The sequence below is a fragment of the Urocitellus parryii genome, chromosome 3, assembly GCF_045843805.1.
Source record: "Urocitellus parryii isolate mUroPar1 chromosome 3, mUroPar1.hap1, whole genome shotgun sequence".
NCBI lineage: Eukaryota > Metazoa > Chordata > Mammalia > Rodentia > Sciuridae > Urocitellus > Urocitellus parryii.
Window position 1 is genome coordinate 179,005,050 of NC_135533.1, and position 12,219 is coordinate 179,017,268.

General features: G+C 37.9%; 1 protein-coding gene across 1 annotated transcript in view; it reads left to right on the top strand.

The window, feature by feature from the left end:
- Window positions 1-12,219, top strand: part of Kat2b (lysine acetyltransferase 2B) — a 106,786-nt gene that overhangs the window by 59,888 nt on the left and 34,679 nt on the right. The window contains exons 5-7 of the mRNA XM_026395917.2: window positions 467-648; window positions 8,824-9,015; window positions 12,078-12,184. Coding sequence (XP_026251702.2) covers window positions 467-648; window positions 8,824-9,015; window positions 12,078-12,184 — 481 coding nt within the window. The remainder of the gene's footprint in view (window positions 1-466; window positions 649-8,823; window positions 9,016-12,077; window positions 12,185-12,219) is intronic.

Sequence of the window (12,219 nt, forward strand, 5' to 3'; positions counted from 1 at the left end):
TAGTGAAGCCAGAATTATTTTGCAAAACAGTCATATTTTACTGTTTAAGGGGTTTTGATCTCTTTGGTCCATGGTTTTGATTTTCTCTGAACTGCTTCAGGATTGAAGCGGGCATAGAGCCACAGCTCACAGCCCTTCTATCTTGTTACTTTTCATCCACTGTGACCTGTGGCAGATTTCTCTGTGGGCACTGTTGTTTTCTTTTAAAGAAAAGGAAGAAAAGGGCTGGGGATATAGCTCAGTTGGTAGAATGCTTGCCTTGCATGCACAAGGCCCTGGGCTCAATCCCCAGCACCACACACACACATACACACACACACACACACACATACACACAAGATTTTTGAGAATTGAGAAGTGTGTGTTTGTTTGTTTTTGCTCCTCACCAATAGTGCTGGTTGTGTGGGTGTGAAGAATTAGTATGATCACATACTTGCATGAATAAATTTTCTTCCCTTCTTTTAAGGGTGTGAATAACTTTGTACAGTACAAATTTAGTCACCTACCATCAAAAGAAAGGCAAACAATTGTTGAGTTGGCCAAAATGTTCCTAAACCGCATCAACTATTGGCATCTGGAGGCTCCATCTCAACGTCGACTGCGATCTCCCAACGATGATATTTCTGGATACAAAGAGAACTACACAAGGTAATAAGATGATAAATCCTTCTCTTTGGGCCCCACGGAGCATGTTAGAGACATGAAATTACTATTGTTTTCTGTAGGCAGACAGTTGCCCCGTTATTATGATGACTCCATCAATTCCCAGAGAATGACTATGTAATTTCCTGTGCAAACTTCTACTTTTCCTTAACGTCACAGTGTTTTAGGGGATGAGAGATCCAAAAATCTAGACCTGTGTTATTCAGTTTGATAGTCTCCAGCTAATGTGGCCATTGAGCACTTGAAATGTAGCTAGTCTGAATTGAGATTTCTAAGATTGTACAAAAAAATAATTTTCAAATAGCTCACGAATGGTTTCTTTCTTCTCCTTCTCCTGTTGTTTGGTAGTCCTGGGGATCAAACCAGAGCCTTGCACATGCTAGGCAAGCACTGTACCACAGAGCTATACCCACAATCCCAATAGTTGTTTTTGTTTCATTTTTAAAATACTGATAATATGCAGAAACGACAGTATTTTTGGATATATCGGATTAAATAAAAATCTTAAAGTTAATTTCACCTGTTTATTTTCACTTTTTCAAAATGACTGCTAGCAAATTTAAAATACATGTGTGGCTTGCATATTCTCCAGTATTTATTCCTTTAAAATTTTTGTTAGTTCAATGAAAGAAAATGTAGAATTTTATATTCCCCCCGCCCCCTGCATCATATCAGGCTTTTTATGAATTATATTGTAGCCCATTGAGTTGATGTAACATAATTTACCTAACTGTTTCTCTATTGCTGGGCATTCCAATTTTGCAAATATTCTTGGGTTACACATTTTTTTCTAAAGTGGTAATTTATTTTACTGTTTATGAACTGCTGGATGATGGGATTGGCTTTACAAAGTCTAAAACATGGACCATTCAAAATATAATAACTTACATTTATTTTCATTTAAGTTAAAGTAACCTTGATTTTCCATTCTGTTCTCTGTTTTTGCATCTTTTCCACATTTATATTTTAGAGGCACATCAAACATGTTTCAGGGACCATTACAGAGCTTCAGTGTATCTTTTTCTTCTTCATTTAAAGCAGGCTCTGTCTTTTAATAAGCTTTTCAAGACCGCGTGTGCCCAGGTTATTTTCTGAAATAGCAGTTAACTTGGAGAACTGGATATGATTTAAATATGCTTTGCTCTCCGTCACTGACTTTTTTTTTTTTTTTTTAAAAATCAGTAATATCCCTTTTATTTTACCTTCTCCCTCCTTGTACCCTATATGCAATTTACAAAATATTTTACCCTTAGTAATTTATACTTATAGGAATTATAGATTTCTTCAAAATTAGTTTTTATTAGATCTTCATTTCTGTACCATCTATTTCGGAGTTTTATATTAATAGTAGTTCTTTATTTTTGTAATTATTGTTTAAAATAAGAGTTGGAATAGTAAATCTTAGAAATATGTCTTTCAATCTCATCTGAAAAATTGACAAAGCTTTTTTTTTTTTTTTTTTTTTTTTTTGGTACCAGGGATTGAACCCAGGGATGCTTAACCACTGAATCACATCCCCAGCCCTTTTTATTTTTTAATTAAAGACAGGGTCTTGCTGAGTTGCTCAGGGCCTTGCTAAATTGCTGAGACTGGCTTTGAACTTGCAGTCCCATGTTGAGAGCCACAGCCCAAGGGGCCCCAGCAAACTTCCAGCTGCCAGCAAACTTCCAGCTGCCAGCTGATGATTGGCTCACAGCGGCCCCAGCAACCGATTGGCTCCTCTGCGGTGATGCTCATTGGGCTGTTTCCCTGCCCTTTCAGACCACGGAGCTGCTCATTGGGGGACTTTTTTTTTACCACAAGTTTATCTTGGAATCAATCCTAGAGGACTGATTCCTAACCATATTTGCAGTCCCAGCCTCCCAAACTGCTGGGATTACAGGTGTGTGCCACCATACTGGGCTAATGCTGAATATTTCTTAAGCTAAAACGCTGATATATTTGTAACTTTTTTTTTTTTTTTTAATTTTGTACCAGGGATTGAACCCAGGGGTGCTTAACCATTGAGCCACACCTCAGCCTTTTTTATTTTTTATTTTGACTCAGGGTCTCACTAGGTTGCTTAGGGCCTTGCTAAATTGCTGAGGCTGGCTTCGAACGTACGCACTTCCTACTTTAGCCTCCCAACCTGCTGGAATGCACCACCATGCCTGACTTGGGTATTTGTAACTCTTAACAGAAAGTAATTAGCACATCAAGAAAAAGGAGAATTAAATGTGAAGTAGCACTGGAGACATACTTGTATTTTAGAAAAAAAAAAATGCAAGGCCTCATTCGGGAATTACCAAGAAATTGGTGGCACTTATAAATGCTTAAGCAGTAGCAAAAATAGAAATTGGGGTTTGAAGGAGCACTGTTTCATTTGTGTTTTCATCTTTCTCCGCTCTGTGGGCTTTAGACCAGTCTCTTCACCTCCCTGACCTTCAGTTTCTTCCTCTGTCAAGTATCTTGAGTGTCGTGAGTCATCCATAGGAGGTTTGTACATGGTGTCTGGCACAGGATGGGGACTATGAAGATGCTTGTCATCGTTTTGCTCCCACACACGTTATTCTTTAAAACTCAGTCACTGCCAATGTGGGGCTTTTAAGCTGGAGCCTGAAATGGACAGTTGAATGAGAGTATAATTATTTGAATATCACTTTAGAAACTAAGATAATGGGGAATAGAAAGACGGCAGCAGAGCCCTTTATACCCCAGCATCCTAAGCCAGCAGCTGAAGGTGGAAGAGTGGAGCCAGACAATGGTGAAGAGAAACCTGCTGGGAAGCTGAAATGAATATGCCCTCATGAGTTGTGAAACCTGCTGATTTGTAGGTGGAATGTAGACCTGGAGCCCCTATCCACAATAAATAAGGAAATGAAGGTAGACAGCACCCCACCCCTTTCCCCTCTGTTGCTTGGTGTTGATAAAGAAAGGGAAACTGAGAACAACAACTTCTGAAAATGAGGAGAATCAGTCAGCGATTCAGAATAAAACCTCACTGCAGTGACCACATTTGGGAATTTAAAGAACCACTCAAGACCGCAGCACGGTGTCTCACTGATGCTAATCGTCAACAGAAATGTGCAGTATCCTAGGCGGCAGGCATCACTAGCGGACTTCCAACCTCTCTACCTCGGTGCTGGTTGGGTTTATAATTTATAGCAATTAGAACAAAGAGGCTGAAGACTTCTGGAGCACAACATTAGCATGAAAATAGGGTGAAATTGGATTCTCTGTGGAAAAGAGTAGACTTGGAAAAGGATTGCTTTCATTACAGAACTAACCTGCCAAGCTTTATCCAATTAAAAAAAAAAAAAATCAAAAGCAGGTTGAATAGTAGGGCTGCTTAAATCATTTACTCACTGTTATAAATAAAACAAAAAGATCAATCTTACTTTTAAGTGTAAATCAACTATATATTATATGTACATTCCCAGAAATCACTGTGGCTTTAGAGAAAAAATTCTGATCAACTATTTTGAAGTCGCCTGAATTTCAAGATGGTACACTCATGTTATTTCTTCATATAATTCCACGAGGAAATAACATGAAGAGATACTGTCAGGGGAATGTGTTTTCTTCCAATGCATCTGACCAACAGAATCTGCTATAGGAAAGAGGCAAACAATTGTTGTTTGACTTTGGGTTGTACAGAAATTCTGGAAGTTAGAGATTGTCCCCACATTGGGGAGATGATTTATGAGAATACAGAGCAAGTTAGGACTAGGATGTAGCTCAGTGGTAGAGCACTTGTTGAGCATACATGAGGCCCAGGATTCCATCCCTACCACTGCAAACAAACAAACCATAGAGCAGGTTAGATACAGTTAACTTGATATTGGGAAATAGTTTCATGTAGTCATTGTTTTGTGAAGTAGAGCTCATCACCATGTATACTGACTATTCTTGATTAGACTTGTACGTCTAGAATAGTAATTATCAGTAAGAAGATCAGCAGCTCAGGAGGCAGGAGATCTAGCTCCTAGTCTGGACTACAGTTCACATTCAGTATCCTTTATCCAAAAGTTTTTGGAACCAGAAATATTTCAGATTGGGAATTTAAAATTTTTGAAATATTTGCACAGACTTTTCTGATTGAGCATCCCTAATTTGAAAACTTAATAAGTTTCAGATTTCAAAGCATTTTGGATTTGGGATGCTACCTACATCTGTAGTAATTATCCTTTATTTCCAGTGAACCAGGTGAGTTCAGTTAATTTCTGAAAATTGGATTTTTAGTTCAGCAAGCATAGGAACAAAATGGTCTCTGTGTTCAAATTTTCCAATTCTACTTGCATTTTAAAGAAAATGTTGTTGTAAAACATCAGTAGGATGTAAAAAATCTGACAGTTATTTGAAAAATGAGTAAACAGTATATAGATACTAGGGATTGAACTCAGGGGGTACTCAACCAGTGAGCCATGTTCCCAGCCCTATTTTGTATTTTATTTAGAGACAGGGTCTCACTGAGTTGCTTAGTGCCTCACCATTGCTGAGGCTGGCTTTGAACTCACGATTCTCCTTCCTCAGCCTCCCAAGTTGCTGGGATTATAGGCATGCACCATCATGCCCCATTTAAATGCCCTCTTTGTTAGATGTAGAAAATGAAGGAAATAGGTTACTTCTGAGGAGAGCTGGTTTTAGCCATTTAGGTAAAATCTTTTCCTGCTGTTGAGCCTTTGAAGGAGGACCTGTGGCCATGCCAGCCCATTTCCTCCTTTCTCACTGTATGCAGTGACCATGTCAGTTAATTAAAACACCACCGATCCTCCCCACCACCGCATACATTGACCCAGCATCCTTGTACTGTGCACTTTTCAGACTATAAAATAAGATTAATCTTGGAATTAAAGACAAATCTGGAAAGCATAAATTGAGGTCTGCAAAACGGCTCTCAGAGGAAATGAATGGGCACCTATTATTTGAAAAATTTTAGTAGATAATCATAATCTCTACAGTCTTCCTTTAAACCCTGGGAAGATTGAATGACCTGTTAAGCACTTTTGGATAAAATTTTATGATAATATTTATGACCTGTCATCTCTGTAGCAGAAATACCATCAGTCTTGGAGGCAGAACAAATCTTTCTGCCATGAGGTTTCCTCCACAGATGGAAAAGCTCTTAGATTTTTTTTTTTTTTTTTTTTTCCTGTTTTGGAAGTGCTTGGGATTGAACCCAGAGCCTTGCATTTGCCAGGCAGGCCTACCACCGAACCACACCCCTCAGTGCGCTCTAGGTTCTAACCCAGCATTGTCCAGGAGATAAATAATGTAAGCTGCACTGTGATTTTTACATTTCCTGGTAGCTATATTTAAAAGAATTAATATATAGGAAATTAATTTTAATGTTTTGTTTTGCTCAACATATGAAAAATATCATCATCTATCTCTATAGTCAGTGAAAAATTATCAAGAATGTATTTTTACTTTCTTTGTACTAAGTGTTTTAAATTTGGTGTATATTTTGTGCTTATAATATATCTTCATTTAATTCAGTCACTAAATTTTAAACAATTAAAACAAAATGGAGTACTACTGAAACAATAAAGTTGTGTTTAGTGAAAAAATATTTTACACTGTTTCTATTTAAAAATAAAATTGAAGTCAATGAAAGAAGATTAATACTTAAGCCCCTCAGTTGTACTAGCTACATTTGAAGTGATAGTTCCAGTTGTGGACAACTATTGTATTAGCATAGATATATGCTAATATAGGATTAGAATATTTTCATCATTGTTGAAAGCTTTATTGAATAGCCCTGGTCTAAGTAGCAGAAGATGGTACACACTTTGTTATACTGTTATGTCTTAAAATAGTCTTGGAGTAACCAGAGTCTCATGAAGCTGAGCTTCTGGTTATTAAGTTTGTCACCTCTTACTTTTGTCGTTTCATAATTGGTTACTTGGGATCTGGTCTCCCCTCAGCCCTAAGTAATTTGTAAACTTTATCAAGTGTTAACATTCAGTAAGGCTTGGTTTGTGAGCATGATGAATTTCTCTATAGAGTATCTTATGATTTACAAAATAAATTCTCTTTCTAGTTTTTTTCTGCTACTACACTCACTGCTTTCAGTTTGACATGACACAGTATAACACATAGGAGCCCATTTCAGTATTGTAAAATGACATTTGGGTATAAATTACAAAGAGAAAACTTGAGAGGAGTAATAGAAAGAGTAGCAGGATTTTAAGATTAAATGTGAATCTGTGCAGATGAGCTAACAGACAAAAGTTTTCCATCTATAAAGGCGAAGCACCACCACCTCCATCACCAACTTATGGGGTAAATATGTGATCTGCAGGAAAAGGCCTCTGGCATGAGTGAATCAGTATTATTCCATTCTAAAGGGCTTGGGGTTCATGGAGCACTTCCTGTGGCAGTTCGGGCACATTAGAAAGCTTCTCCTAATTTAAATAGGAACAGGAAAAGCACACGGGGAGGAAAGCTTTTAAGTTTTGAAAAGCAGCCCTATTGTAGAAGAGGATGATTTGGATCTGCTACCAAGAAATAAGGATCTGTGAAATGACGCTTTTGACGAGATTTCCCTGGTTTGGTACCATCCTCTCTGACTCCCATTGTTGCATCCCTTTTGCTGGGTCCTGGGAATTTCATACCTTGCATCTCTAGGAGACTTCCGTGACACCCCTCTGCCCAAAATGACCACAGTTTTGAAAGGTCTTTCATTCTCTAGCTTTCTACATTAAACACCACCAAGTGCCAGCATATCCAGAACTGAAGTCAGATGTCAAGAAAACCCCACATTTCCCTCTGGTCTGAGCTCTCCTGCAGCCTCTTGCAACACTGAAGCGCATTTTCAACTTTGAGTCACTGCAAAGTGTACCTGGCGACAGATGGTGGAAGCTTACTACTTCCTGTATTTTGAGAGAGCTTTGAACAGTTTTGAAGATCCTATCTTCCAGAGGGAGAAGGGGAGTTGCACAGAAGATGGAAGGAGAACCTCATTGTTATACAGAATACATATATGATGTTGTAATGAGAAAAAGGAAAAAGAAAAAAAGTGTGTCACATTAGTTTGGATAGAGAGAAAGGATGGGAGAGGAGGGGAGGAGTAGGGAGGATAGGAAGGACAGCAGAATAGAATAGACAATATGATTGATATATGTACATTCCATGTATGTATTATATATCAAAATGCATTATACTGTCATGTATGACTAAAAAAATAAGTAAAAATTAAAAAAAAGAAATGAAAAAAAAACTTGGGACATGACAGTCAAGTTCAATCTCTCACTTGAAAATATAGGATTAGAGAAAGAAATTTTCTTGCAAAGGGCCTCACAACTAACCAACAGCAGAAATAATTTTCAAGTATTTGAACATGGTCATATTATTTGGGATAGGAACAGTGTTAACCTTCTATTTACATTCTCATTCCCTTGGAAGAGTTATCAAGCTATCTAAATATTTCTTTAGCATAATATTCATAAATGACTTATTATACTGCATTAGAACTGTTTATACTCTTTATTTTCATAGCTTCTAAGCCACTGACAATGCATGCTCTCTTAATAAAATGACATTGAAGAGACAAAAACAAAGTAAAACAAAACAAAAAAACCCTATTTTCCCACTGTAGCTTTAGTAATATCTGAGTTCTGCTTGGGCATTTTAAAGAAATCTTAAACTTCACTCAGGACTAGTCTGCTGGATTCTGATTCTTTCATCAGTGGGACTTTCTCAGCTTCTCTTTTTTACCTGTTTCTTTTATTTAAACTATTGTTGATTTATGTACCAGAAACTTGAATTACATAATGCGTCTTATATGTGTTATTTCATTTAATATTCAAAGAACTGAATGAATTTGCTATAATTGTTGTCCCTATTTTATAGGTAAGGAAGTATAGACTGAATAACATAAAACTTCCAAAGTTACAAAAAGCCAGTTATGTAGCAAAGCAAGGATTTGATTCCAGGGCTGTTTGACTCTATGACTTAGTGTATGATATAGCAGAATAGGATGATTCTAACAGAACTGGACCCACACAGTGGTTTAAGGGAAATCTATTCTAATTCTCAAGTTCTACTGGCTGGTCATTATGTTCTTGCTTATCATTGCAGGCTTAGTTTCTTGGTGGGGTGGGGTGGGTAATTGTATTGAGAGTCACCATAAAGGATATTTTGCATGAGACACTAAGGGTGCTTGTCTCCTCGTTGCAGGTGGCTGTGTTATTGCAATGTGCCACAGTTCTGTGACAGTCTACCTCGGTATGAAACCACCCAGGTGTTCGGGAGAACATTGCTTCGCTCAGTCTTCACTGTCATGAGGCGACAGCTCCTGGAACAAGCAAGACAGGAAAAAGACAAACTGCCTCTTGAGAAACGAACTCTAATCCTCACCCATTTCCCAAAGTAAGGGAGAACTCTTGCTCTTGCAGAACTTCAGGTTGCTAATACATGTCGAAGCCTGCATAGATAACAAAATCTGGAATGATAAACAAGCATCCTTGGGAAGAAAGTCCCTCAATTTCTTTTGTCCATCTTCTTGGGTGTGTTCCAGTTTTTATTAGCTTGTTAACTGCAACCATTGTCCTTTACAAGTTCCATTCACCTTCCACCATCTGGGCCATTGTCTCTGGGTCTCCTACAGTGGGCCAGCACTTTGTTGAAACTAAAGGATGGTGGGGGAGGATGCATATCCACAGGTTCCATCCACTCAGGTGGTATAAAAGAACTCAAGTGGCTGTTTTTTTTTCATTCCTATTCTCTACCCATCTCTAAGTACTGGTGAACTACCTGCATCTATCTCTGTTCCACATGCTTTGGAAACTAGACTGTAAGAGCAGAACTGGGTGTGGTGGCACATGCCTGTAATCCCAGTTGCTTGAGAGGCAGAGGCTGGAGGATCAGAAGTTCTAGGCTAGCCTGGACAACTTAGTGAAGCCCTGTCTTTCTTAAAAAACAAAAAGGAGGGCTGGCCGGGAGTAGAGGCTTCCTTTAGCATGACCTTTGTATCTCTGCACTCAATTTCTTATAGAATATATACATATTCTGGTGCCTCTTCCTCTACCAGAGCTCTGAGACATTATCTTTTCAGTATCTTTAAATGAAGAGAATGTGTCAAAGCAGAAGAACATTGAAGGGCTGCGCCGTTGGCCTTGGAAATGCATTTTCAATGCGAAGAAGCAAAAATTTAAACCAAAGAGTTTGGCTGCTAGTAAGAGGGACTGAGGGCACGATTGATAACTTGTGGAGCAGAGAGAGTAAGACATGAATGAAACAGTTCACTTTACTGCCTGATCCGTACTTGGTCGGGGAGGGAGAGGGTGTAATTTCAAAAGGCTCTCTATCTAGGTATGATATAGCCTTTTTCCTCACCCTCTTGAGAACTGCTGATTTAGAGAATAGAGTGAGAGAGGAGGTATTATCTTTTTTGACCAGAGGTAATTGAATTGAAATCTGTTTTATTTGAGAAATTATATTTTTATTACTAAGATATTATTATCGGAGTATTCAATTTTGTGTCTCAGGAAACATGGTTTTAATTGTTAAAAATAGAAGTCTGGTCCAAATACCAATGATAAAAATGCTTCTCTGATAGAAACTGAAAATTCCTTGGCGGTTTAATCCAAATCCTAAAACTTTGATGGAGGATGTCTTGGATAATGCTGACGGACTTTTCACCTGAACAACAGATATTTTCACCTATTTCCTAGCATCCTGATTGTCAGATTGATTTATCCCCAGGAAACCAGCAGATGAGACAAGGCACTTAAACTGTAATTTAAATGTTAACCTCTCAAATGAGTTAAAATTTTGGGGGTATGCTCATGCCTTTCAGTGGCTGTATATTAACTGGTCTAAGCTTTTTTCCTTAGATATTGAAGCAGTTCATACTTATTTCTCTATTTGCCTCATAAGTGACATCTTATATATTATGATGATAGTTGCCATTCTGTCTCTAAGCCAAGGAACAAGGGACAGAGAGTGACTACCCTCCCCCAACACACACACACACACCTGTTATGCTGCTCAAAGATAAATTTTAATTACTTTGCATAGTGACAATTTTTTTCCCCCACAGCAAATTCATTTTCTTCTTGCAGATATTTGCTAATTATAGTGTGTTTTGTTCTATCAGCCCTCAGTTCTGGCACGCTTATGCTGTTGAGTTAAAAAATCAACGCTGCTTTCTTCTCAGTTACTAATAGTAGGGTAACACTACCACCCACTTCTGCTTTTAAATCCCCTTTCACTGAATATGACAACATTCTAGGCTGTTGGGGATTCAACCTACAGTTTTGAAAGCAGAATCAACACATTTTGAGGTCTGAGGCGCTATTTGAGTCTTGGGATATCTCAGAGTGAGAGCTAGGATCAGCTTGCCAGCATCCGTTGAGGACGCTGGCTCTCAGATGCATGGTCAGGGCTTTTATCCTTATCTTTTCTGTCCTCATATGCCGTTTTTTTTGTGCTGCTTGGCTTTAACTTGTGCCTTTCTTCCCCTTATTTTCTATTATTTGCCAGTTTTCTTTAAAAACTTAATATCTGTATTTCACTCTAAAAGTAATAAATGTACATGTTGCAGAAAAGTACATGGTTTAGAGAAGTAAAAAGAAGAAAAAGATCACCTATGGCCTTACTACGGTGAACTACTTTTAGTGCTTTTAGGTATTTCTATTTAAAAAAAAAAAGTTATTTTTATTCTCCATATGTTAGGAAACTCCAGGAGATTATTGTGGGCTTCCAAAACCTGAGATGCTTTTGGTTATAAGATGATGGGAAGTTAGCATATTAATTAAACACTGGTTCCAATCCTGGCCTTGCCGTTTTGGAGTTATGGGAACTTGGACCAGTTATTTAATCTCGAAGTGCGTTAGTTTTTGCATCTGTAAAATGGGTTTAGTAAGTAATTCTATCTCATGGTATCAATATGAAGATCAAGTGAATTAGTAAGCCTCACCCGCTGATAATACTACCTTTGACATAGTGAGAACTACATGTAACCATGTGGTAAATAAAATATATAATACTGTAAGTCTCATGAGGATTCAGTAAGAAGTTCCTGGAGCAATTCAGGCACGAGGCAAACATTCAATCCACATTAGCAACCTTTGTGGTGGTAATGACAGTGACAATGACAGCCACATGGAGAGCTGAAATTGTGTGCTGAGTCTCACTGGGGAAGACTAATGCATTTCCATGGTGTAATGTTCTGTGTATTTTATGTTGCATGCAGCTGTATAAGGTCAACAGAGAATAGTTTGTAGAAATGCTTTTCTGTATTTAAATATGTTAGGGCTGCCCAAATAAGTCATCATTTCAGTCTTGATTCCCTAGTGTATTACGAGTTGAAGGTGAGACTCAGAGGTTTAGGGTGATTGCCATAGATGATTAGGGCTTTTGTCCCTCTAATAACACGTTAATTTTTTTCACTCTTTTTATCTTACTATTATTTTTACTCTTGTGTTTAGGTTTTTGTCCATGTTAGAGGAAGAAGTTTATAGTCAAAACTCTCCTATCTGGGATCAGGATTTTCTTTCAGCCTCTTCCAGAACCAGCCAGCTAGGAATCCAAACAGGTAAATTTCTTTTAACATTAATTAACCATCAGGAA